The 23,537-nt window shown below is 40.5% G+C and overlaps 1 protein-coding gene across 1 annotated transcript; it reads right to left on the reverse strand.

The window, feature by feature from the left end:
• Positions 1-18,884: 18,884 nt before the first annotated feature.
• Positions 18,885-23,240, reverse strand: LOC120684750 (phosphoglycerate mutase-like protein 4). The gene is made up of 6 exons (XM_039966633.1): positions 22,980-23,240; positions 21,909-21,959; positions 21,693-21,803; positions 21,440-21,598; positions 20,964-21,039; positions 18,885-19,114 (listed from the first exon to the last, which is right to left on the reverse strand). The coding sequence occupies exons 1-6, from the start codon at positions 23,238-23,240 to the stop codon at positions 18,885-18,887; spliced, it is 888 nt and encodes a 295-aa protein (XP_039822567.1).
• Between the last annotated feature and the right edge of the window lie 297 nt (positions 23,241-23,537).

A 23,537-nucleotide genomic window follows, 5' to 3' on the forward strand; every position in this document is an offset into this window, starting at 1 on the left:
CATTTCAGGAAGAATTTTCATTTCAAATGCACAATAGATTTTCTACCAATTCCAAACAAAATGGGTTGCTCTTGATTTCTAGTATCAACACAAAAATTGGTGGAACTTTTAGAGGCTTGGAAGATCAGTTTTTGAGGTTGGAGTAAAGGAAGAAGTTTCTATACAAAACCAGCATGTAATGTAACCCTCCCCTCCGGACGGTCCGCTCCTCTACCGCGGACGGTCCGCGAGAGGACCCTGCGTGCGTGTCGCCTGCGTAGAGAAGATGTGCCACATATCCTTGTCCAGTCCCACTGATGCTCCACCACCACCAGCGCCCCCTCCCCTTCCCGTTGCCTCTCTTCCCCCACATAACACTCCTTTCCTCTTCCTTGCTCTTCCCCAACCAAGACATGGAGGAAGAACTCACACTCTCCCACCAAATCCACCCCACCCTCGCCGGAGATCGATGGAGGACTAGAGAAGGATGATGCCGACGAGCTCCTCCACCACCTCGGCCACCTCTTTCTCGCAGAAGATCGAGGAGAAGGACATCCCCAAGCTTCTTCTTCATCTTCCCCAAGCTCTCAAGGATGAACTCGACCCGATCTACACCGACGCCGCTCTACTCCAACAAGTGGCCCCTTACTCGTGCTCTACTCATCGCCGGTGAGCTCCCCTTGCCAATCATCTTCCTTCCTTTGCCCTCAATCAAGCACCCTAGCCCATTCATGGTCCTTCACCATTGATGACTTAGAGCTTTAGAAACTCCATGCATGTCAAATCTTCTAGCCAAAACAAGTTTCCCATGTCCTTAGAAACCTATAAAAACAAACCGCACTCAAAATCGATGCCGGAGGTGCCGCCGGTGAACCTTGGCCGACGAGCGAACGGTCCGCGACCTACGGCCGGACAGTCCGCGAGTCGTGGCCTCCAACACCGAGCCTCTGCACAAAAACACGTCTCTAGAATTTTCTACGGCGGACAGTCCGCCATTCACCCCCGGACGGTCCGCAGTTCACTTCCAAATTCCACACAGAACTTGTATTTCTAGAACTCATCCCGGGCTTGTACGGCAGACCGGACGGTCCGCAGTACTGTAGCGCGGTAGGAACAGTAACCGGTTTATGTGCTCAACTATGCATCATCTTGTAAAATTCATATAAAGTTGAAAATAGCTCCAATTGATGTGAAACAAATTTTGTTGGTTTCGTCTTGACGTTCTCTACTTGTTAAAAATATTTTGCTCCCAAAATAATTATATTATTTTCCAATTTAATTAAACATTTTTTTATCTTGTTAATTGCATAATTAATTCCCTATTATTCCAAAAATTATGAAACCAATTTTGCTAGCTTACTTATGATGTGTACTATCCATTAGACATGTTGTTTTGTGTGAATTGTTTCTAGATTGGTATAGTTTAATCTATATCTATTTAAACCTAGTTAACTAGTAAATTCCACAACAAGTGCATATGTGCCTAAAAAATTGTGAATCCAATTTTATTTATTATGCTCAACCTTTATCTACTGTCTAAAATTTATAACACCTATGAAATGGTTGTATGTTCATATAGTTTCTAATTTATTAATTAAGAGCTTGTTCCCTAGTTGATTGCATGGTTAATTATTTCATGCAGCTCTTCTAAAATCTTGAAACACTCTTGTTAATTACCTATAACCATGATAAGTTGTTGTCAATATTAGCTTTCATTAAATGTTTGTAGATGGATACAAATTTGAATATATGTCGTTCTAGGATTAATTTACTCGCAAAATGCCTAGTGAATCACTTGTGCTTATGTGAGCTATCAACCTTTCTCTCATAATGAAAAATAATTACGATATGCTTTTGTGGTTAGTAACCTCCATGGAATAGCTTGAGTAATGATGCTGTTTTAATTAAGTAGAATAAGATTTGTTAGCTTCTCTTATATAATGAAGATCTCTACCTAAACTAAAATGTGATGTTCCAGTAGCTATCATTATTTCTTGATTGTCTAAATTAGCTAGCAACTACCTTAATTAATACTATCAACTTATACGAGCATGCTCTAGACTCTAGCACTCTATGTTGATAGCAATCATGAACTAATTTCCATGGTCGATGCTTGATGTTGTGTGAGCTACTTATCCTTAATGTATATCACAAATAGTATTAGCACAACTAGTTTTGATGGCATCCTCATGTTACAACTTGTCTTGTAGAGTGTGTGTGCTTGTATGAATAATTGTTTTGCATCTCCATCCGATGCAATGTTTGTGTACCCTAACTTACCTCATTGACTTGCTAAGGTCTCCCACTGGCGCAAGGTCAGGACAGGCAGCGAAGGGAAAGGAATCAACGTGCTCCAGGGTGAGGCCTGTTGCGGCGCGTGCTCATTGTGGCAGCATGCAGCGGCGGCCATGTCAGTGGGGGCCACTGTGGTGGCCAACAAATAGATTCAGGTGCTCCACGCGGGATGAGCATAGCTTGTGAGATTCTTGGGGTTGGTGGACAGTAAAAACTGTACCATAACCCGAGGTGGTGTTTGAATCACAAGCTGGATTTTAAAAGCTGGTTGAACAATTTGGCTGGATCAGACCGTCAGCCTGAGGAAAACAACTTGCTCTTGGTAGAACACAGATTGGAAAAACTGGCAAATGGTTTTTGCTAGGAATGCATTAAATTTACATAGCTGGATGATATCCCTAGTGTCCGTTACTACGTTGTATAGCTTGTACAGTTCACCTAGGAAAAGAAGCAAGCTTCCATTTTGCATACTAGTTTAGCTTTATAGTTCACGTAAAACAAGCAGCCTTTAATTCTGGACTATTATAGCTTTAGAGTTCATCCAGAAGAACAAGCAAACATTTTGTTTTGGACTATATAACACTCACAAGCCCCCTCGCTCCACTAACAAATAAGAAGAGAAATAAGGCAAGCAGCTCTGTCAGTAGTCTAGTCCATGGATTCATCAACTACGGAAACCCTAGATCCGTGGAGTGACTCTGAGATGAGCTCATCAACCTGTTCCGATAGTGAAGTCCCTCCTGCAGTGATATATTCAGAGGAGGAAGAGACTGTGTCTGCTGCGCTAGTTCCGGTGAATATTCAAGATCCAAAGATGAAGGGTCTGAATCCGGTAGAAGCGGTTCCTTTACGTATGATTCTGGCTCCCTATGGAGGTACGAATCCAGTCCCGTTTGATGCAGATGAACTACGCCGCTTAAGAGGCCAATCTGCTCGTGCTGGAAAACAAGAAGTTCCCGTTCCCTCCGACTTGAAGTCACATGAATATTACAAGGAAGGAGACTGGACAGCTTTCATTGAAACTAGAAATGATGGGCGCAAGGACTGGGTTAGTATTTCTATATAAAAAGTGCTGAGATCTTCTCCATATTTGATTAGCTTTGCATCTGTATATCTAGATCTTCCTCGCAAAAAAGAAATATCTAGATCTGTGGCTTTGTTCACATATGCCTTATGCTACCGGACCTGAAAAATATTCACTGCTAACTGAAGAATATATCTATTCGAAACTGGCATTTTTTGGTCCTGAAGTTAAATGATATACATAGATATAATTCCTTGTAGGACATATATACCCTCTCTCTGTACATATGCACAGACAAGCGATGTTCTCTTCGTAGGCTTTTTCATCCCCTAGATGTCAACACATCGTTCTGATCGCTCTTCTGCCTATTGCGTTGTTCTATGTTATGTGTAAATTCATTTAAACTATCTTTTTTTATGTAACTATAGCATCTTGGCGTGTTTCAGTTGACCAGGATTATATTCATGCATGGCACTATTTTCAAATATATAAATTTATATCTGGACATTTTGTTGAGTGGTTTCAAGGCACTTTTTGCATTTTTCAATCATATTTCAAGAAAGTTCGAAATAAGAGTTGCTTCTGTAGCATTATATTCTAATAATGCTTGTGTGCGCACATTATTAATTTTATCCTGAATCTTGTGTTTATTATGAATATCATTTTTTATCCGTGAGGAGAAGAAGAGGAAGTGCATGAAATGTTGTAGAGCAAAAAGTCATTGCCGCTAGCTATTCTGATATATAATGAGCCAGTGATCTATATCATAATATCTTAGTAATGTTTCAGTAAATGTAGGGATGCTCAATAAAATACTGAGCACATTATCACTAAAGAACATGCATTCAATGACATCATTCTTATTTTATTCATGGAAAATAAAGATCTGTTGCACGGTGAAAACATTTAAGTTTTAATTTTCTGTCAACATTTTCTGAAATCGGTATGAGTTGAATAATTTCACGAAAAATAGTTCACAATATATTATATATAGTTTTGTATGTTATGCATGCCCATGGCAGTAGAAACTAATGTTGAAGACAATTATTTAATAATGCAGGGATGGTGCATTGTGTGTTGAAAAATCTCTAAACTAGGATGGGCCACCTTGTGTCTCAAAATCCTGGAAAATTTCCATCAATGATGTTTCAAATTGATATGAGTTTATTTTCGCAAGATATTATAATTCTATTATGTTGTGCATGTATGCAGCATAGAATTTGTTGTTTGAAAGAAAAATTTTGATGCAAGTGGCTGGGAACAAAACATACAGTCCTTGTAATCAAGGGACTATAGCATACATTTTTCTCCAATCATTATTTTTATGTAAATGTATGATATTAACGACATGTAAATTGGTTATATGTAGACCTTTCAACATAGGGAGTACCGCAGGGACTTCCGTTCCAAAAATGATGTGAAAGACTTCCTGAAGAATGGAAATGGGTTGAAAACAGGCATGTTCAAAGGGAGAAAACTTCAGAAGAAGGTAGTCACCCCTTTTCAAAAACTTATAGCACGAGAATAAATGTGTCCACCACCGCCTGAATACCCATATATAACCAGATATAAATATAAAGTTTCTACATTATAATCAGATAGATCTCTTTTAGTGCAACTGTCGCATCAGTAAAATCATCATAGTACTATTATGTATTTGTTTCCATAAATATATAACTTGATTCATTCATATTTTTGGTTTATGCAGAAGACAGCTTGTCCGGGTGGTCATAATTCAGCCGGTATGTGCCCTTCAACTGTATATACATATCCAATATGCTTAAGTTGAGAGACTATTTGCACTACTACATTTTTTATTTTCAGAGACGTGCATTTTTTATTTTCAGAGGCGTTTCTTGGAAATGCCTCAGACCTAAGGTCATAGAAAATGAGCATTTTCTGAGGCGTTTTGGTGCATGCCACTCTGAGGGAGAGTGCGGCCGCCAGAGAGAGAGAGAAAGAGAGTTAGGGTTTCTTATATACTTCTCTCAGCAATCGGGCTCAATTGGGCTTCAATTGGGCCGATCTATTAACTGAGGCGGTCGTGTTATGTTTGACCGCCTCTGTTAATCAATTTTCTGAGGTGTTTTTTGTAACCGCCTCAGTTAATAAATAATGACCGCCTCTGTTAATGCCCAGAGGCATTCATTTTTTGTGCCCGCCTCAGAGGCCTTTTTTAAGTGCCTTGCAAAATCCAGAATTGTAGTAGTGTTGATCTCTATGCAGCTGCTATATTTTGCAATGCAGCTTGGAAACTTTACTTTGTACGGAATGATTTAACGATGCAACTAGTGTTAATTTACTAGCAAAGCTGGAACATCATGAACTGTTTAATGCCTTAATCAATCTTCCAAGTTCCAAATAATTTTTTCCCTATTATGGTCAACATGACAATATAACATATTTGGTATACAGGTACAAGCAAATATGCTAGAGGAAGAAAGGCTGCCAACTATGCTGGAGAAAATGTTTCTGCTAGTCATTCAATCAAGCCAGATATGCCTCAAGGTTTTATGTAGGTTTTGAATGATGTCAACTTTCTGGAGTGAAATAAAAGCATATGATCATGTACTGTGCTATAAACTGAGTACATTGCCATCCTTTAAACACTGGATGTAATAATGGGTAGTGTTATTTCGTGGAAGTTATGTCATTTAAGTAATGTTTGTTTTGTGGAAACTGCAAAATTATCACTGATGTATTATATAATTTAGATAAACGTACTCAAATTAGATATATGCTTTGTCCGATACCTGAGCTGACTAACCTCGTATTCGTTCCATATGTCTGATGAGTTACTGGGATTTTGTTTCATAACATATATCAATTGAGACCTCATTAGTATTTGAGCTCTATTATTTCTTGCCTATTTTCTCAAAGAATGTCTGCAATCATGCTGCAAAACTCCAATGGTTTATCTGTAGCTACTACATATTTCGTCCTAGTTGTAGACTATTCACTAACATGGGCACATGGAGTCCCAAAGCTGGTTCCAGTGGATGCTCAATGGGATGCCTGAGCTTGAAGATAAAATGAACTAGAATGACATTATGTGTAAATAATTTGGGAGGAGAAATGAACTAGAGTGGCATGCCATCGTAATTAATTAGCTGACCCAAAAAATACCATTGGATACCCACTTGCATCCCTACCCCTAGTGGCCCTAGGCCTAAATCCGCCAGTGTCTTCAGTCTTCACAATCTGTACTGCTTCTGCTAATATCATTTCAAAACATCAAATGTTTGAATGCTATTCATGTTTGAGCCAAATCATGCAACCATGTGTATGCTTGTTCACTGACGACAGATGCCGGGTCCACAAAATCTTTTTTGCTGACTTTATTGCTTGTTACCCATTCAAGTAAATGAGTTCATTCTGAGTTGAGATCACAGTCTGAAATGCTGATGAGTTTGATTACTGAATGTTTTAGAACTTTGGAATTCAACTTATCTCAATGATGTCTCTTTTAGATATTTTGACACTACAAAAATGACTTTCTGTTATGGCCATGCAGAATTCTTAATTAACTATTCACGCACTATTTATGGTCACTATAGTTATGCAACTATATCTATCTCCAGCAGCTCTGGTGGATTATTAGTGTCTATAGCTACTGATAAGTTAGACTATTTTTCTTATTAGAGTCATTTATGTAAATTTAATAAGCCCACTACCAGGAATTGAAAATAACCACAATAATTTCATTATATATATAATGCAGTAATCATCGATCATTTTGATACATAAAAGATTTTTTTTGAGGGAAAACTGTGGGGGAGATCCCCACAGCGCTTCATTTTCATTAATAAGGTAAGAAAATGTTAGGAGAGATACTTACAGGGGGGAGAGAGAGAGAAAAAAAATAGTTACAGAGAAGTAAGCCAGGTGACTACTGAGTCTTTGATTACATGATTAAAACGAAAATGGTGGTGAAGAAGTTGATCTCTGAACTTCACAGACCAGATATGTGCTGTTGGCTGTGCATTATCAAAATAACTGCATTATCTTAAAAAAATGTTCTACAAAAAGTTGAGTTTACAGAAAGTCATATATATGAATTAAAAAGATGAGAAACATATGAACATAAAGTTAGATTCATAATTATATGTCAAGCTTAGGACATGATATGAGTGAAGAGGAGGTCGGAATGTACAAGCTTATGTGGATTGGAAATTAGATAATATGGTTGTACCTTTTAAATTTGAACAACTAGAAAAGTAAGATAAGGAAAGGAACAGTGCAGACGAATCAACATTTTTCCTACTGTTTGATGAATTCAATGACCTCTTAGTGTGCTTGCGAAGGAAAAACTGTGTGCCTCCTTTCTCCATATTTTTAACAATAATGTTGTGGTCCTACTCTTATGACATAGATGCATATTTTCAGCATCCTCATTTTTTTAACAGATGGAAATGCAGATTTCCGCCTTCTGGGAGAAGGGTTTTCTAGTTGTTTTTTTACAGTAGTGGTAAAAACAAATGCTGAAAACAAAGGTAAGTTCAATTAACTTACTTCATGCAATTGTTAGTTTGCTTACATTTTGGAAATTAAAATATTCTTTGCTAGGTCATCTCTCCGAAACGTGAAATCATCATTCGTTTTTAGGTTTTACAGCCTGCTACAATATTTGACTGAACCAATTCTGGAGCAACCATATATATATACTTGTCGGCCCAGTAGACATGTACAGAATAACAATTATAGACACGAAAAAGTTCATGTCTAAGAAAACATCTGCATTTTATTCATTACTACAGTAGGAGCATCAATATATTGTTACTTGTGGTTGTTGCTTTGTTTTTCAGATTAACATGCAAACACAAAGTAACCTATTCAGATTTTCCAAATACGATGTCACTTCAATTCCTAACTTCTAATAATTAGCCATAGATTGTTGTATTATATTCCTTAATTAGGGAGACAAGTGGATGTTAAACTTCTGATTTTCCTTCATGTTATTATTAGATACTCTAACCGGCAACAGACTACCCGTGACTACCCAATTCAAGGTTTGTGCCTCTCTTGAAGGTCTGGTGGTTGATTCCCAAATATTCTAGTACAATAATGGTCAAATTTGAACAGCACAAGCGGTTTGACAGTCACTGCATGTTTTTTATGCGAATTCAAAATTTATTCTGCACTACTACCTATATCAGGAAAAAATGTCTTTGCATTGAGAATTTATGGTTTGTCATCTAATGTTCTTTTCAACAGTATAACATCTGCAATTTTGATGCCTACATAAATAATTCCTCCAATAATAATGAGCTCAAATCTTATTGTAAGCAAACTGAGAAGAGTATCCATCTTTCTCAAAGGTTGTTCTGGCATTAACAATGATTAATAAATGGTAGCATATCTTTCTCAAACCGAGAAATGTCATGTGGTGGGCCTTGGAGAAGCACAAAGTCCCAACTAAGTACATTACCCTCATCAAGGATATGTACAAGAATGCGATGACGTTTGTCCGGACGTGTGGTGACGACACCACTGACTTTCCTATTAACATAGGCCTTCATCAGGGGTCGGCATTGAGCCCTTATTTATTTGCTTTGGTGATGGATGAGGTCGCAAGGGACATACAAGATGATATCCCTTGGTGTATGCTCTTTGCTGATGATGTGGTGCTAGTGAACAAGAGTAGAGCAGGGGTAAATAGGAAGTTAGAGCTGTGGAGACGCACATTAGAGTCAAAAGGGTTCAGACTTAGTAGGACTAAGACCGAGTACATGATGTGCGATTTCAGCGCATCTAGGCATGAGGGTGGTGACGTTAGTCTCAATGGGCAAGCGGTAACCCATAAGGATACTTTTCGGTATTTAGGTTCGATGCTACAAAAGGATGGCGACATTGATGAAGATGTTAGGCATAGAATCTCAGCTGGTTGGTTGAAAATGGCGTCAAGCTTCTGGTGTCCTCTATGACAGGAGGGTGCCACAAAAGCTAAAAGGTAAGTTCTATAGGACAGCGATTCGCCCGGCGATGTTATACGGTGATGAATGTTGGCGTACAAAAAGGTGACATGTCCAGCAACTGAGTGTGGCATAGATGCGGATGTTACGGTGGTTTTGCGGGCACACAAGGAGGGATAGAGTCCGGAACGAAGCTATTCGGGAAAGGGTAGGGGTGGCACAAATTGAGGAGAAACTTACCCAACATCGGTTGAGATTGTTTGGACATGTCCAACGGAGGTCTCCGGAGGCGCCGCTGCGTAGTGGGATGCTAAAGCGTGTTGATAAGGTAAAGAGGGGTAGAGGTAGACCTAAACTGACTTGGGACGAGTCGGTTAAGAGAAACCTTAGAGATTGGGATATCTCTGAGGAGCTAGCTTTGGATAGGAGCGCTTGGAGAGTAGCTATCAACGTGCCTGAACCATGACTTTTGTGTTTTTGGGGTTTCATCTCTAGCCAACCCCAACTCGCTTGGGATAAAAGGCTTTGTTGTTGTTGTTGTTGTTGTATCTTGCCACCGTGCATATGGTATCCAGATGTTTCTCATCAGAGAGGGTTTTAAAACAACTCTCACAGCATCTTTTCTATATAGACTGGAGATTTTCAGATTCCTTTTAATATTTTTATTTGTTCCAAACCGGCCTTTAGTTTAGTTTCTGGGTCAATTCTAGCTGATTTCTTTAATTAATCAGATGGGATAAATTTGTGGTGGTAGGAGAAGATGGATGGGATCGGATGATGGCCTCAATTTATGTATCTGGTTTCTTCAATCATTTTTCATATTGCAACAAGCTCACTCAGACAAAGAGTCACTACTGCAATATATATTAACTTATCCTACAGATATGTTAACATATCCTGTCTGATGCATATGAGTATCCATCTTGCTCGTTGTGTTGTGGTATATATTAACTAAGCTTCATCAATGGCATGGTATCCAGACCTTTCTCTCTCACAGTTTGTTTCCTATATATATTGGAGCACTATGTCAGAGCCAAATATATGATCAGGTTAGCTCATAAAAATGATGCCTAAGAGAGTAGCAGCTCTCCTCCTTGTGTTTGCAATCATTTGTCCCCCCCAAGTAGCTGTTCATGGTCATTGTACCAGGGCGCAGAAGCAAGCCATCATCATCCACTGTGCATCTTACATTCATAGGGATAAACCTACCGATGCGCCTCAGCCCTGGTCACGCTGTTGCAGAACGGTGAGAGAAGTGCCGGGGATGGACATGGACTGCATCGTTAAACTACTTAAACTTGTGGAACAGGAAGCCTTCGGAAAAAGGATCCGAGATCTGGAAGTCCTCTGTGTAGTTTATAGTCCTCCTCCATCTCCTCATCATAATCACCAGGTAATTAGCATCAACAGCTTATCCATTTCATATTTCACTTATTATCCAGCATTTAATCCGCTGATAAGTAGCAATATGAATTGGTCATGTTTTTGCTGCCAGGTTGTGGTGCAGACGGATGCAGCTTTCATCCCTGATGGAGTTTGATAAAGGAGATATATCCACTTCACTAATAAAAATATTCAAAGCATAACCTTTATGACATATGTGTAGCTTTGATTAACTAAGGAAATGTGATGAATACATGTTTGTGGGCTATTTTACTTTCGGTTGGGTGCATGCCTACTATGCTATGGATGCAACACCTATCAGCAGGTGATACATGCATTTACCAAAAACCAACAAAAAAAGGAGATATCTAATTATCTATCGTGCATGCTTATGCAAATCATAGACTTTAAGAACATATCATGTTGATTTGAGAAAACGAAAATCATATGGCATCCATCCACAAAAGAAAATATTAAAAAAATCTGCCATCAATAATACATCACTACTACAGAAACGATTTTTAAGGACGCCTCTTTTTTTTTAAGGGCGGGTGCAAATATATCCCGTTTCTACAAAAAAAATTTGGGTACCATAGCATTTCACCCGCCCCTGGAAATGCATCTTCAGGGCCGGGTGACGGCACCACCCGCCCCTACAAATAGCTGCCCATTTTTAGGGGCGGGTGACAACAACCCACGCCCTGAAAAATTGAAACCCAGTGGTGCGGACTGGCGCGGGTCTGCACATGTCTGTCTCCTCCTTATCCCTACAAACTATCAGCAGCGCACATGCACCGCACTCACCTCTCTCTCTCTCTTCCTCCCCACAGTCCCCATCTGAATCTCGTCACTGTCTCCCCAGTCTTCTTCCTCTTGCACGTGGGGCTGCGGCACCTGGCAGTCACTCGACTCCACGTGGGGCTGCGGCACGGACGCGGACGCACGGCGGCGTGGACGCGCACACGCAGCGGTGGTTTGTTTTTATTTTTTTAATTGATTACTAGGGACGGGTCGCCCCATCATCCGCCTCTAGAAATCGATTTCTAGGGACGGGTGATGGGATGACCCGCCCCTGGAAATCAATTTCTAGGAACGGGTAACGTACCCAGGGACGGGTGCGACGTCCGCCCCTAAAAATACTATTTTACCCGCCCCTATAAACCTTTTATGCGGTAGTGCATGCCAATTTATAACGTCTTAGATTAAAATACATTGTCTAAATTTGAATTCAATAAAATGATACTAGTTGCCACAAATGATCTCTTTTTCATTTCATGCATAATCTAGGACCTCATATTACTTCTTATATGAGATTCAGATATGTTCGGTGTCACACCAAATTATGAAGGAATAAATCGAGCCATAAATTATATGTGCGTCAGGATAAAAATTACACACATGATGACATAAGTGAATAACAGTAGCAATGTCATAAAGTACCGCAGTTATTCATTACAAACTAAGATGAATGTCATAACATAAATAAATAAGTGTTTCAATTTGCATTTATTCTAGCAGCGGATCATCCAAACTTCACAGGCAGTTGTCTGGGGGAACATACGCCTAGAAGTCCCGAGTATCCTCCGGAAAGTCCTCAAACTGGCCTTGTTAAGTAGTTTGGTTATAACCAGGGTGTGCACATGTCATACTCAGCAAGTATATTGGAAAATAAATGACATGAAAGACTTAAACAAGGAATATGACTAGCTGAATAAGCGGTAAGCATTATAACAACAGCTGTAACAACCTATTAACAGATCCAAAAGTTAGATATATACCATCGGACCCATATATCATTGACTCATGTGAACCCCACATGTCAGTGAGATAACGATGGTATATATCTAATTTTGTGATCTTTTAATGGTACAGATCCAAATTTCCCTATTTACTAACATGCGTGAAATCATCCCACATCTATGAAAAATATATTGATAACTGAAATAACAAATGAATATGGGAACAATTAAACCACTGAATTAAACAATGATTCAATTAAGTAGACATATGAAGGTCTAAGCCGCTCTTGATTGTGAGCACGACTGATATATCAGTTTTCACTCTGCAGAGGTTGCACACTTTACCCACGAGTCGTGTTACCTGTGACACAGTGATGATCAGGCATATTCACCACACTTCTTTATAAAGGTATGGCTCTATGGGTACACTGCGAGGTCTTCACAAAGACTCCCTAACCAATAGTAGCCCCCCTAACCAATAGTAGCCCACTAAGATTTCAGCAACTGCGTAAGTGAACCTCCCCAAGGCGTGACAAAAAACCAAACAAAAGAATTCACCCTTGGCAGGTAGCGAACCCCTCATCACAGACCCCCCATGTGCCTTTCGGTAAGCTACTAACAAGCTAGAGACATGTAATTAATCAGCCAAGACCAGAGCCATATAGTTCTCGTGGTTGCGTTGTTCCACTAACAAGCTAGAGACATGTAATTAATTAGCTAAGACCAGAGCCATATAGTTCTCGTGGTTGTGTTGTTTTCCCGAGTGGTCGCTTCATGGTTGATTTTAATTAAGTTCACCCAACCATGGTATGGTTCCAAAAAGGTATACATTAAGGTCTCATGCCTCAAGTATCAATTTCATAAATCACCCCTAACCATTGTTCAGCAGCTAAGCAAACTACCCAAAAAGTTTTGTAAAAGTAACCCAGCTTTTCAAGAACAAGGATAATCAATTAGGATCCTAATAGGACCCCATCAATTTAATGCATGCAAGCATAAAAATTATTAGGACTGAAACATTATCAAGGAATATACTTGCTGCTACTGCTCAAAGTCTTCAAACTCTTGATCTTGAAGATTCTCGAACGGCTCCTCATCTACTCGTCACGAACAGGCCAAGCACACAAAGACATACAAGCAAACAATAAAAATAAATTAAAACACTACACCAACCATTGACAAAAGGCTTAAAACCTAGTTCTACGTGTTACAGTGATCAAAACAGTATTATGAGCACTTAAAACGGACTTAAAATGCTAAATATATGCTAAATAGGCTCTGTATGGACTTATACGTGAGAAAATCTATTAAAAGAGCTAAACAGAAAAAACCGGGGGCTAAAACATAATTTTGTATAAAAATTGAAGAGCTAACGTGATAAAATACCTAATTGGATAGAGGGTTCTATTCTAGAAAAAGTCAGAGGGGTTTTGTGAAAGAATTTGGGCTGAAAAGGAATTATTTTTTAATAGAACCGGAGGGCTGGTTGATTTTGGACAAACTAAGGGGTAATTTTGCAGGGTTGACTGGCGGTGCTGGGGTTTGACTGGGTTAGGCCTGAATCTGTGCCACCAAATTGGGATCCGATGGTCGGGGCAGCAAAAAAGTGGCGAAACGCCAGAGGGCAGCGGCGCCGCCAGTTGCCACAGTGGCGGATCGCCGGTGCAGCGTCGAAACGATGCCACAATGCACGGAAAATAGTGCCAAAATGGTTTATAACAATAAGAAAACAAAATAAACTCATAGAAAGTAGAAATAAATCCCATAAAATTCAGAAAAAATTCTGGGATGTTCAGAAACTCAAACACAACCTTACCAAAATAAAATATACGCCAGCATGAATGCAATAATTCAAATTTTGAGCCTATGGTGAGTTTTAAATATTCCAAAAACTTGTCTTTTTGAAACCTGAAAATTATAGAACTACTCTAGAACTTCTAAAGTGAAAATTAGGGTGTTAAATTCAGAAATGTGGAATTTTGTAGGGTTTTGTCTATGTAGAAGATATACTTGTACACCAAGCAGTCCACAGAGAGGTTAACACCCGAACATTTCACTATCAAAAAACGGAGATTTCATGAGAGGGGCGTCATTTTCATGAGAGGAGTGAGCAACCCTCATCAAAATGTTTATTTTTCTTGAAGGTCAAAAAAAACCTCTCACGAAAATATATTTTTATGAATGTATCATATTTTGCCTCCACAAAATATACATAATTTTCATGAGAGTGTTGGGATCACCTACACAAAAATGAACGTTTTCATGGCAATTTGCAAAATTTTTGATCAATTTTAAATACTATTATAATTATTATGTGGTTATTTGAAGATAGAAGTTTGTATTGTCCATAGAAGACAATTTAATTTTTCATCTATCTCCAATTAATAAATAGTCTAGAATTGACCATATAAGTCTAAATATATTTTTTATCCAATTTTTAAAATCTTACTGGAGGTACACCAGTTCAAATTTGGATTATTTTTTATAAGAATATATATTTAAATATGAAAGCGATCGGATGCTCTAGCCCAAGAGGGGGAGGGGGTGAATTAGGCACTATTAAACCTTAACCTATGGCTCCAACTAGTTTGCACAAAACTTAAACTAGATCAAACTATCTAGATGTGCAACTACGATTCACCTTAGTGTAAAACCCTCATCCTAAAAGAGTTTTGCAACCTATAGCCAATCCTAGCAAGATACTACACTAAGAAAGTAAAGGCACACAAGTTGTAATATGAAATGCGGAAGTTTAAAGAGAGGGATGAGAAGAAACGAACTCTCGACACGAGGATTTATCCCATGGTTCGGATAGCCACAAAGACGCCCCTACGTCCACGTTGTTGAAGCACTCACGAAGAGTATCGCTTTCGGCAATCAAGTCTCTTCCGTGAACACAATCACTTTCAACTTGATCTCGATCTTCACTAATGGAGATTGCCCACGAAGGAGGGGTCTCCGTCCCCCGCACAATGTTGTCGACGCCGCTCCACACCAAGCCGGAGGGTCGTTGACGTGCCGGCGAGCCACCAATGCTCTAAGAAGGCCGGTCACCGAAATACAACTTTGGTTCACTCTAGAACCATAGCACAAGGATCTAAACCTTGCTTGATCACTCACTCAAGAGCAAACCTAGCACTAACACTCACAAAGCTTGTGCTAAGGACTAAGGATTTGATCTTTATGCTCTTGGATGGTTTGGAGGTGTTCTTGGATGTGTGTGTGATGTCTTGGGACTCCCGCAAGCTTCAAATGGTCGGAGTGAGGCGTATATATAGGCCACCAAGTCTTGTAGCCGTTGCTCCAACGGTCAGCGGAAAACAGCATACCATCGGATGAACCGATGACTCTGCATGGGTTGGCGTCGGTTCATCCGGTCACTCTCAAACCTGAAGTAGCCGTTCAGCTTCTGACGCACAGTCTGCAGCACCATCGGTTTAAAAGATGACTGGGTGTCGGTTAAACCGGTCACTCACAGCACTCAATTAGCCGTTGGACCTCTTTCTCTCCTGCTGACATCATTACACCGGTGCTATGCTCCGATGCACCACCGGTTCAATCGGTGCTGAAGGCGTGGCTCCTGCGCGCTTGACATCGTCTCTGGAACATTGAACATTGAATGCACCGATGCCTATCTTGACGCCGTCGGTTCAACCGGTGACCTAGCTATCTTGACTTGGTCTTCGCTTGATCTCCATTTGGTGCTCAGACTTGCACTAATGCCAAGGCATTGAATCTTCCGACAACCATCGGATGCACCGATGCTATAGGCATCGGTTCTTCCGATGCTACTGATTTTAGTAGAACTCGTCCAATTCAGCGTTTCTTTGAGTTCTTTCTTTGTGTTTTGTTTTGTATGGCATTTTTACTTTATCCCTGGGATCTAGAAATATTCACTTAACAAAACCATTAGTCTCATTGATTGCGTTGTCATATGATCACCAAAATCACTCGAAATGGCATAAATGGTGCCATGTTCGTTACAAAATAATATAAAATACCAAATCTATTCAAAAAAATTTGAAACAAGTAAATGAAAACGTAGATGTTGTATATTACATTTGAAAAATATTAGTGTATCTAAAAGAATTTATTTTGTGAGCTACTATGCAAGGGTGCCTTAATTATTTATTTAAAAAAAGAAAAATAACTTGTTTATAACAATTGGGGATGTAAATTCATACTTATGAATAGGAAGTTAAAGGTAAGGTTCCGTCTAAATTTGAGATGTGTACGAGTTTGACTTGAGTTATAAGAAACTGTATGACAGATGTATCTTTTATGAATGTTCCTATGTTTTAAGACTATTTAAGTTTTTTAATGGCAAGCTTATAAACTAAAATTATATTACTATGTCAATTTCTACAATTATTTTGACTAAATTTAGATATTATTGTAATTATTAAGTGATAATTTGGAGACAAAAGTTTGAATTGTCCTTAGAAGACAATTGAAATTTTCTTCTATCTCGAGATGTGGTCTAGAATGGATCATATGTGCCTAAATGTAATTTTTATTAATTTTTTCTTTTAAATTTTATTGGAGGTACATGTAATTCAACTTGGAATTACAATAAGCACGCAGAAATTCAATAAAATTTAAACTCCCGCATGACAACTTAGATGTTGTATATTACGTGTACAAAATATATTGCTATATAAAAAATTATTATTTTTGTGCATTACTTTCCAATAGTGCAATAAAATAAAAAAGAAAAAGAGAAAACATTGAGCATAGAAGGAATAAAACTTGGCCCGCCCCAAATAGTCATCGAATCTTCCTAGCCGTCCATCGCCGATTCGATGGATTTGATCACGTCCCCACCATATAAATAATGCTCATCTGAAATCCTAGCATCTCTTTCCCATCCCTCAGCCTCCTCGGATGCACTCGATGCGGAATCCTCCAGTCCTCCTCCCATGGCCGCCACTGCTCTCCGCACCCTTCCATCTTCCACCTCCCCACCCGACCCATTCCTTTCCCTCAAGCTTACCCCAGATCCCTGCCTCCTCTCTATTGCGCAGCCGCAGCCATCCGATCACCCTCGCGCCCGCCCCGCGGCCAAGGTAGGAGCATAGAGGACCATGGAGTTCCCAAGCTGCCTGACACAAGTGGAGATCCGGTGGCGGCGACAAATCTCATCCTCACCCGGTGACCTCAGCCGTCTTCCCGTGTCTGCCCCGAGCCCGCTTCCTCCCCGACTCGGCAAGAGTCAAGACCCCGCCGCACCGATCCATGCCACTACAAGCCCATAGATGTGCAGTGCCGGAAGCGGGTCAAGCATGTCAACACCAAGTACCTGGTCCTGCTCCCCGCCGATAGGCATGCCGTCATCGTCATGCACAAGATGATGGGCCTGCTCATGCCCAGCAAGGACGACACCAGTAGTGTCCGCTTTGTCCAGGCTGTGCACTGCTTCGACTCCCAAACCTTCAATGTGTGAACAGGCTACAAGGATGCCGCCTTCATTACACCCAGTGGCGGAGTTAGGATGGAGGACAAGGGGGGGCTGAATCAATGGAGTTGTTAATTTGCATGAAGATTTAATGGTGATTTAAAGTAAGTGTGATTAGTTACTCTTAGGGGGGCTGGAGCCCCCCCCCAGCCCCCCCCCTTAGATCCGCCGCTGATTACACCCATCCGTGCAAAGGTTTTCAATAATGCAAGTTGCGAGAATTTTGGCTATGCACTAGTTTGATAACAACCAAGTTCTTAGATATTACAGCTGCTTCTCTAATTGTGCCCACTAGTGGCATAATATAAAGGGAGACGGTACAATTCATTTTCTCACCTTGTGAGAAATTAAGGAAGCTAGGAAAGAATTTAAGCAAAGTGTGCGTCGGTATTTCGCAAAGTGTGTGTCGGTGTTTCGATCACGTTAGTAATTTAGCACCGCGCTTCTCGGTGGCTCGATGTCTAACAATCAACAGCAAGGATTTAGACTTATTCGAGAAATCATCCTACATCCATTACGTTCTTCCTTAAAAGTGCAGCTGGATAATCTATTTCGTTGGTGCCGGTGGCAGCTATGGCTTGATTAAAAGCATAGGTTATGAATGTTGCATATTAAGTTTATATTTTTGTATTTGTAACCAAATATGGAGGGGCCAAAGGCTAGAGCAGCACCCCTGCGTAAAGGACGCTAGGCACCAGGGTTCTTACGCCTCGGCTAACCCACCCTCCAACTCTAACGAGCGTGCGGCCGACGAGATTCAAACCCAGACCATTTGATTTAGAGGCTGGCCTGCTAGTCGCTCGAGTCTCGTTCACCAAATATGATCAGCCCTCAATCCTCATTGAAGGTTGTGTAAAAGTAAAGGAATTGTGGAGCTCGATTGCTTGGGACTCAATTCCAAACCAATTTGATCTTTCACAACTTTTTATTTTACCGTATTAAAACATAGCACGCACGTGCAATGTTACTAGTACACAGAAAAAAAATAGTAATGTAAAAACACGGAAACCCCTTCAGCTAGCGCGTGCCTAATTAAATCTATCGCCTGCAACGATCGCGTCGTCTCCATGAACTGATGACCCCCCTCACTGCACGCGTTAGGCAGAGGCACCGTCACCGCTGAAAGAGTTCTCCAGAAAGTCATTTCCATCGACATGGCTATCGTCTCCATACCTCTCAAGGATCCACTTGCCGGTGACGCCGGAGATACGGAAAACATTCAGTGAAGTGTTTGGAATTTTCCGACGAATCGAGCCGTTGGGTGGATCTGTGTAACGACACAGCTCTAGTATGGCTGCATAGTGGGAGAACACCACAACCCGCTCCCCTGTCAAGGCAGTGACAATATTGTTATCAACAGGGCCGTACCGGCAAATCCGGAGGCCCTGTGCGAAACAATGCACTGGGGCCCTAGTGCATTGTGCAGAATCGCGAATGTCAAGCGATAGTAGCCGGCAAGCGCGATGTACTGTGTGAAAGCGCAAATGTTAGAAGTCCCACGTGTGACTGACAGTCAAATCATCACATAAGGGCCAATAACTATTTTTATTCTAGAATTTTTATTGTTGCTGCAACAATTATTATTGTTTGCGCAAGAAAAAAAATCATTACGGAACAAAAGAAATTTGTTCTAGCAACAAAACACAGTGGCCTGGTTTATTGGACCGACTTTAGGCCCAAAACATGAAATTCTGGAGAGGTTGGGGTGCTGTGACAGGTCCACTCGGGGTCACACGCGTGACCCCGAGCAGCACCCGTGCGAAAGGAAGCGGCAAGCGATACGCCTACGATAATTCATCTTCCAGGAGCAATTTGGGCCATGTTTTGCCACAAATTGGGCCAACAATCAACTAAATTAAATTATCTATATAATTATACTTAATGTATACCTAGTATTTTAGGGGCCCTTCGAATTTGGAGGCCCTGTGCGGTCGCACGGCCCGCACGGGGCCAAATACGGGCCTGGTTATCAATTTAGCATAGAACCAAGCACATCAGACGTCAAAGCTGCCAATGAGCAGGTAACTTGCTATTACTGCCAATGAAGCCTCCTAGGATCCTAGATGGACACTCTAAAAAAATTGAGAAATCCTATAAATTCTCACAGAAATTAAAAACATCTGGCCATCAATCTAACAACTCTAATTATAATAACTATCGGATCTGTTATCTTTTCTAATAAGTTATCCACCTCTATCATTATGAAAATAAACTAAAATAACCCCCTAAACATGTATCTAAATTATCCACCTCTGTCATTATAAAAGAAATCTAAAGTAACCCCCTAATCTTTGTGTAAATTACTCACCTACACCATTATAAAAATAATACAAATACCCCTTAAATTTGCATATAGATTATCCAATTGTATTATTATTATTACAAGTTAAATTACTCCTAAATATAAATCTAAATTATATAATTATACTAAAATATTAAAGTGCACCAATATAAAATTCTAAAAATTATTGTTTCTATCATTATTAATATATTATTTATATAAAAACACTACCAAAGATATAAGTCGCCATGTATTCATGTATGATGGAAGAGACAAGAATATAATTTACAAACAAATAGTTCAACTAAATATATATTGAATACATGTGGAGGTGTGATGCAAAATAAAATCTATTGGAACAAGATAATGATAAATATATATTATAGAGTATGTGTTAGAATATTTAATAGATGAAAAAGGGCATGAGATAGATAATTATAATTATTGGCCTCATTCTTATATTAATTTTAATTAGCTCGTGCGGAGCACCAGTTGATAGACTAGTTTAGGGTAAATTTCACCGGCAATCCTTAAACTTGTCCTAGGCTCTTATCCCAATCCCGGTATTCTTATAATGCACATAATAGTCCTTGAACTTTTCTCACGCTCTCATTCCAGTCCTTGAATTTGTCCCGAGTTCTCATCCCGGTCCTCGTACTCTCAAAATTCACATATATAATGGTCCGTAAACTCATCCCATGCTCTCAAACAAGTTCATATATATACTTCCAAAATATATAGAAAAAAACTTTTACGAATTGTTTCAAACTTTTCGAATTCCAAATCAAGTTCTAATCACTCAAAATTGACAAAAAGTTGATAGAAGCTCCACATTAGTTTAGACTGATTCAAATGGTGTGGCAGAGTATTAATAAGAATCTGGTTTGCAGAATACCTCTGTGTTCCTGGGCAATCTTATTCAAATAGGAGACACATCGCTCGGTCAACTGTTTCAGGCTCTCTCCACCACCCTGAAAATACAAAGTGTTGATAAGCCTTGAGAGTGAAGTACATACTTCCATGGGTTTATCATCGGTGCAAAGTAAAGTACTTAAGGGAAACTTGAGCTATTATCAACTTCTCCTTCAGTTGTAACTAGCAACAGCATGTTCAAAACATTGGTACAGCTATTCACATGGCTTAAGTCGATTCAAGATCTGAATAAGTATGATCAGCCATTGTAATTCGTAAGTGAAAAGAAAAACAAGAAGGACAAGGCTATCTTGCCCGGCCCATATATGCCAAATCTTCAGTACTATTTTCGCATTAAAACTTTAAAAGCTTGAGGATGATATATGCTTGACATCCTAGCCTTACTTCACAAGTCACGAATTAATATTTCAATCTGGATAAATTAAGATGTGAATTTACCGGTATTTCTTTATTTCTACTATCAGGATCAGAGCCCTCAGTAATACCAAAAATGCCAAAGCTCCTAAAAACATCTGGATTTTTATTTACAGCATCATCCCACTTCAAGCCTTGGAGATATCCCATGTGCATTTCTCTCAGTGCCTCATTCACCACCAACTGAAGAAAAAAACATTTGAGAAACGGGACAGATAGAATACACAATGAACTTATTCCATTTCCTTTCAAAAAAAAAAGAATAGAATGCCCTTACATTTGTTACACCACAAACTTTTGCTACAATTTCTGCAGTCTCAGCAGCACGCTTCAAATCGGAAGAGTATATGGCAGCTGGTTTGCCTTCTTTTGACAGCCGATGAGCCACCTTATAAATTTACCAGATTTTTTACAAAAATGTTATTGCATTGCTTGTCATGGAACTGCAAACAATAATCAGTTCTGAATTGCAGTTTGAGAAAATGAACCATACCACAAGGGCTTGCTGTCTACCAATCTCATTTAGCTCTGGGTCCAATTGTCCCTGTTGAAGGATCTTTATTTCCGTCAGTAAAATAATTTCCTTTTTCTTAAAGAAATGACAGCTAATGGAGGAATGGCTACAAGGAGCTCCAAAATCTAGCATTTTTCGTAGATGATAGGACCATATTGCTGCAGTTTAATGCAAAAGGTTTCGCATCCTTTTCTAAGGGTGTCTAATCATCACTTTTAGTGAATTGCATCAGTTGCTGCACCCCTTCTCCCCCGGCTCCAGCGCCTCCATTGTCATCCTCCACCACTGCCATCACTAATTATCACGCTCCCATCTCCCCCTCACCATCCCCGCCCGGCCGCCATCCTCCACTGTCCGCGGGCAGCGCCCCCGCTGCCCCACCTCACCGCCTTCTTGACCGGCTCCACCGCGGGCCGACGACCCCCGGCGACCATCTATACCTCAGAACCCGGTGGCCCGATCTCAACTCCGGCAACCTAGAACCCCTAGGACCCTAACCCAGTAGCTTGACAACCGACGGTGCTGGCGGAGTTCCAGCGGTGCCGCAGCTATGCCTTCTGCGACAACACGCATCGCACCCGCGTGCGTGATAAATAGATGCCGCGTCCTTTTCCAGCAGCTTCCAAAATTCAACCAGCCAATATTCAACGTTTAAGAACCAAAAGATATCACATATATACTACACGCATGACTGATTTATATAGTCAAGATAGTATTGCTGGATTATCCATTCATCATCAACATCATGTAAGTAAATATGGACGCTAAAGGTATTGTTTTCTTCCAGTCATATCGCCATTTTCTAGTTAGGTGCAGATATGACAAAAGAGACATTGTGGTATGAGGTAGTTAAATATTGAATCTTTGGAGTGTATTTTTATTGAAGAGATGGATGGCAGATCAAAACATGCATAAATAAATGCATTAACATTCGAAGGATGGACAAATTGCCAGCAACCAATCATGTGTGGTACGTTGTGACCCAGCTAGCCTCAGCTCCTGCCGCAGCAAGATGGCGGAGATGGCGGAGAATCAGGAGGGGCGACCGACCTGGATGATGTGGGAGGCGTTCCAGGTGGTTTCCCCATGCCGCACCACTACCACCTCTGTGAACTCCTCGTCGCCACTGGGCGGCGCCGCCAGGGTGGGCGACATGGCTCGGTGGGTGGCGGTGGCCCCTGCTAGCCTCAGCTCCTGCCGCAGCCGCAGCCGAGCGGGAGGGTACCCACCTGATATACCGTCGGCGTTCATGGCAGCTTGGAGGAAGAAGCCACCCCACTGGCCGCTTCTACAACCTGATGTCGCCAGCATTGTGGGATGCTGTGGAGGAACTTGTTTCCGATCCCTGCGGTCTGGAAGTACAAGTGGCAACTGGCATTGTTTCCGCTCTTCTTATCGTGGTTGCTGGTCACCAAATTAGTCATTTCACTATCGGAGTCGGCCAGTTTGGCGTGTGCTAGAGGCACACGGCAAAGGCTCTTTTACACACGTCAAAGCTTTTGCCGTATGTTGCACACGGCAAATGGCGCACGGCAGATAGGCGTCGGCAAAGAGGTTTTTTGCCATGTGCCATTTATCGGGCACACGGTAAAGAGTTTGCCAAGTACT

Source organism: Panicum virgatum, chromosome 8N (assembly GCF_016808335.1).
Source record: "Panicum virgatum strain AP13 chromosome 8N, P.virgatum_v5, whole genome shotgun sequence".
In the NCBI taxonomy this organism is placed as follows: domain Eukaryota; kingdom Viridiplantae; phylum Streptophyta; class Magnoliopsida; order Poales; family Poaceae; genus Panicum; species Panicum virgatum.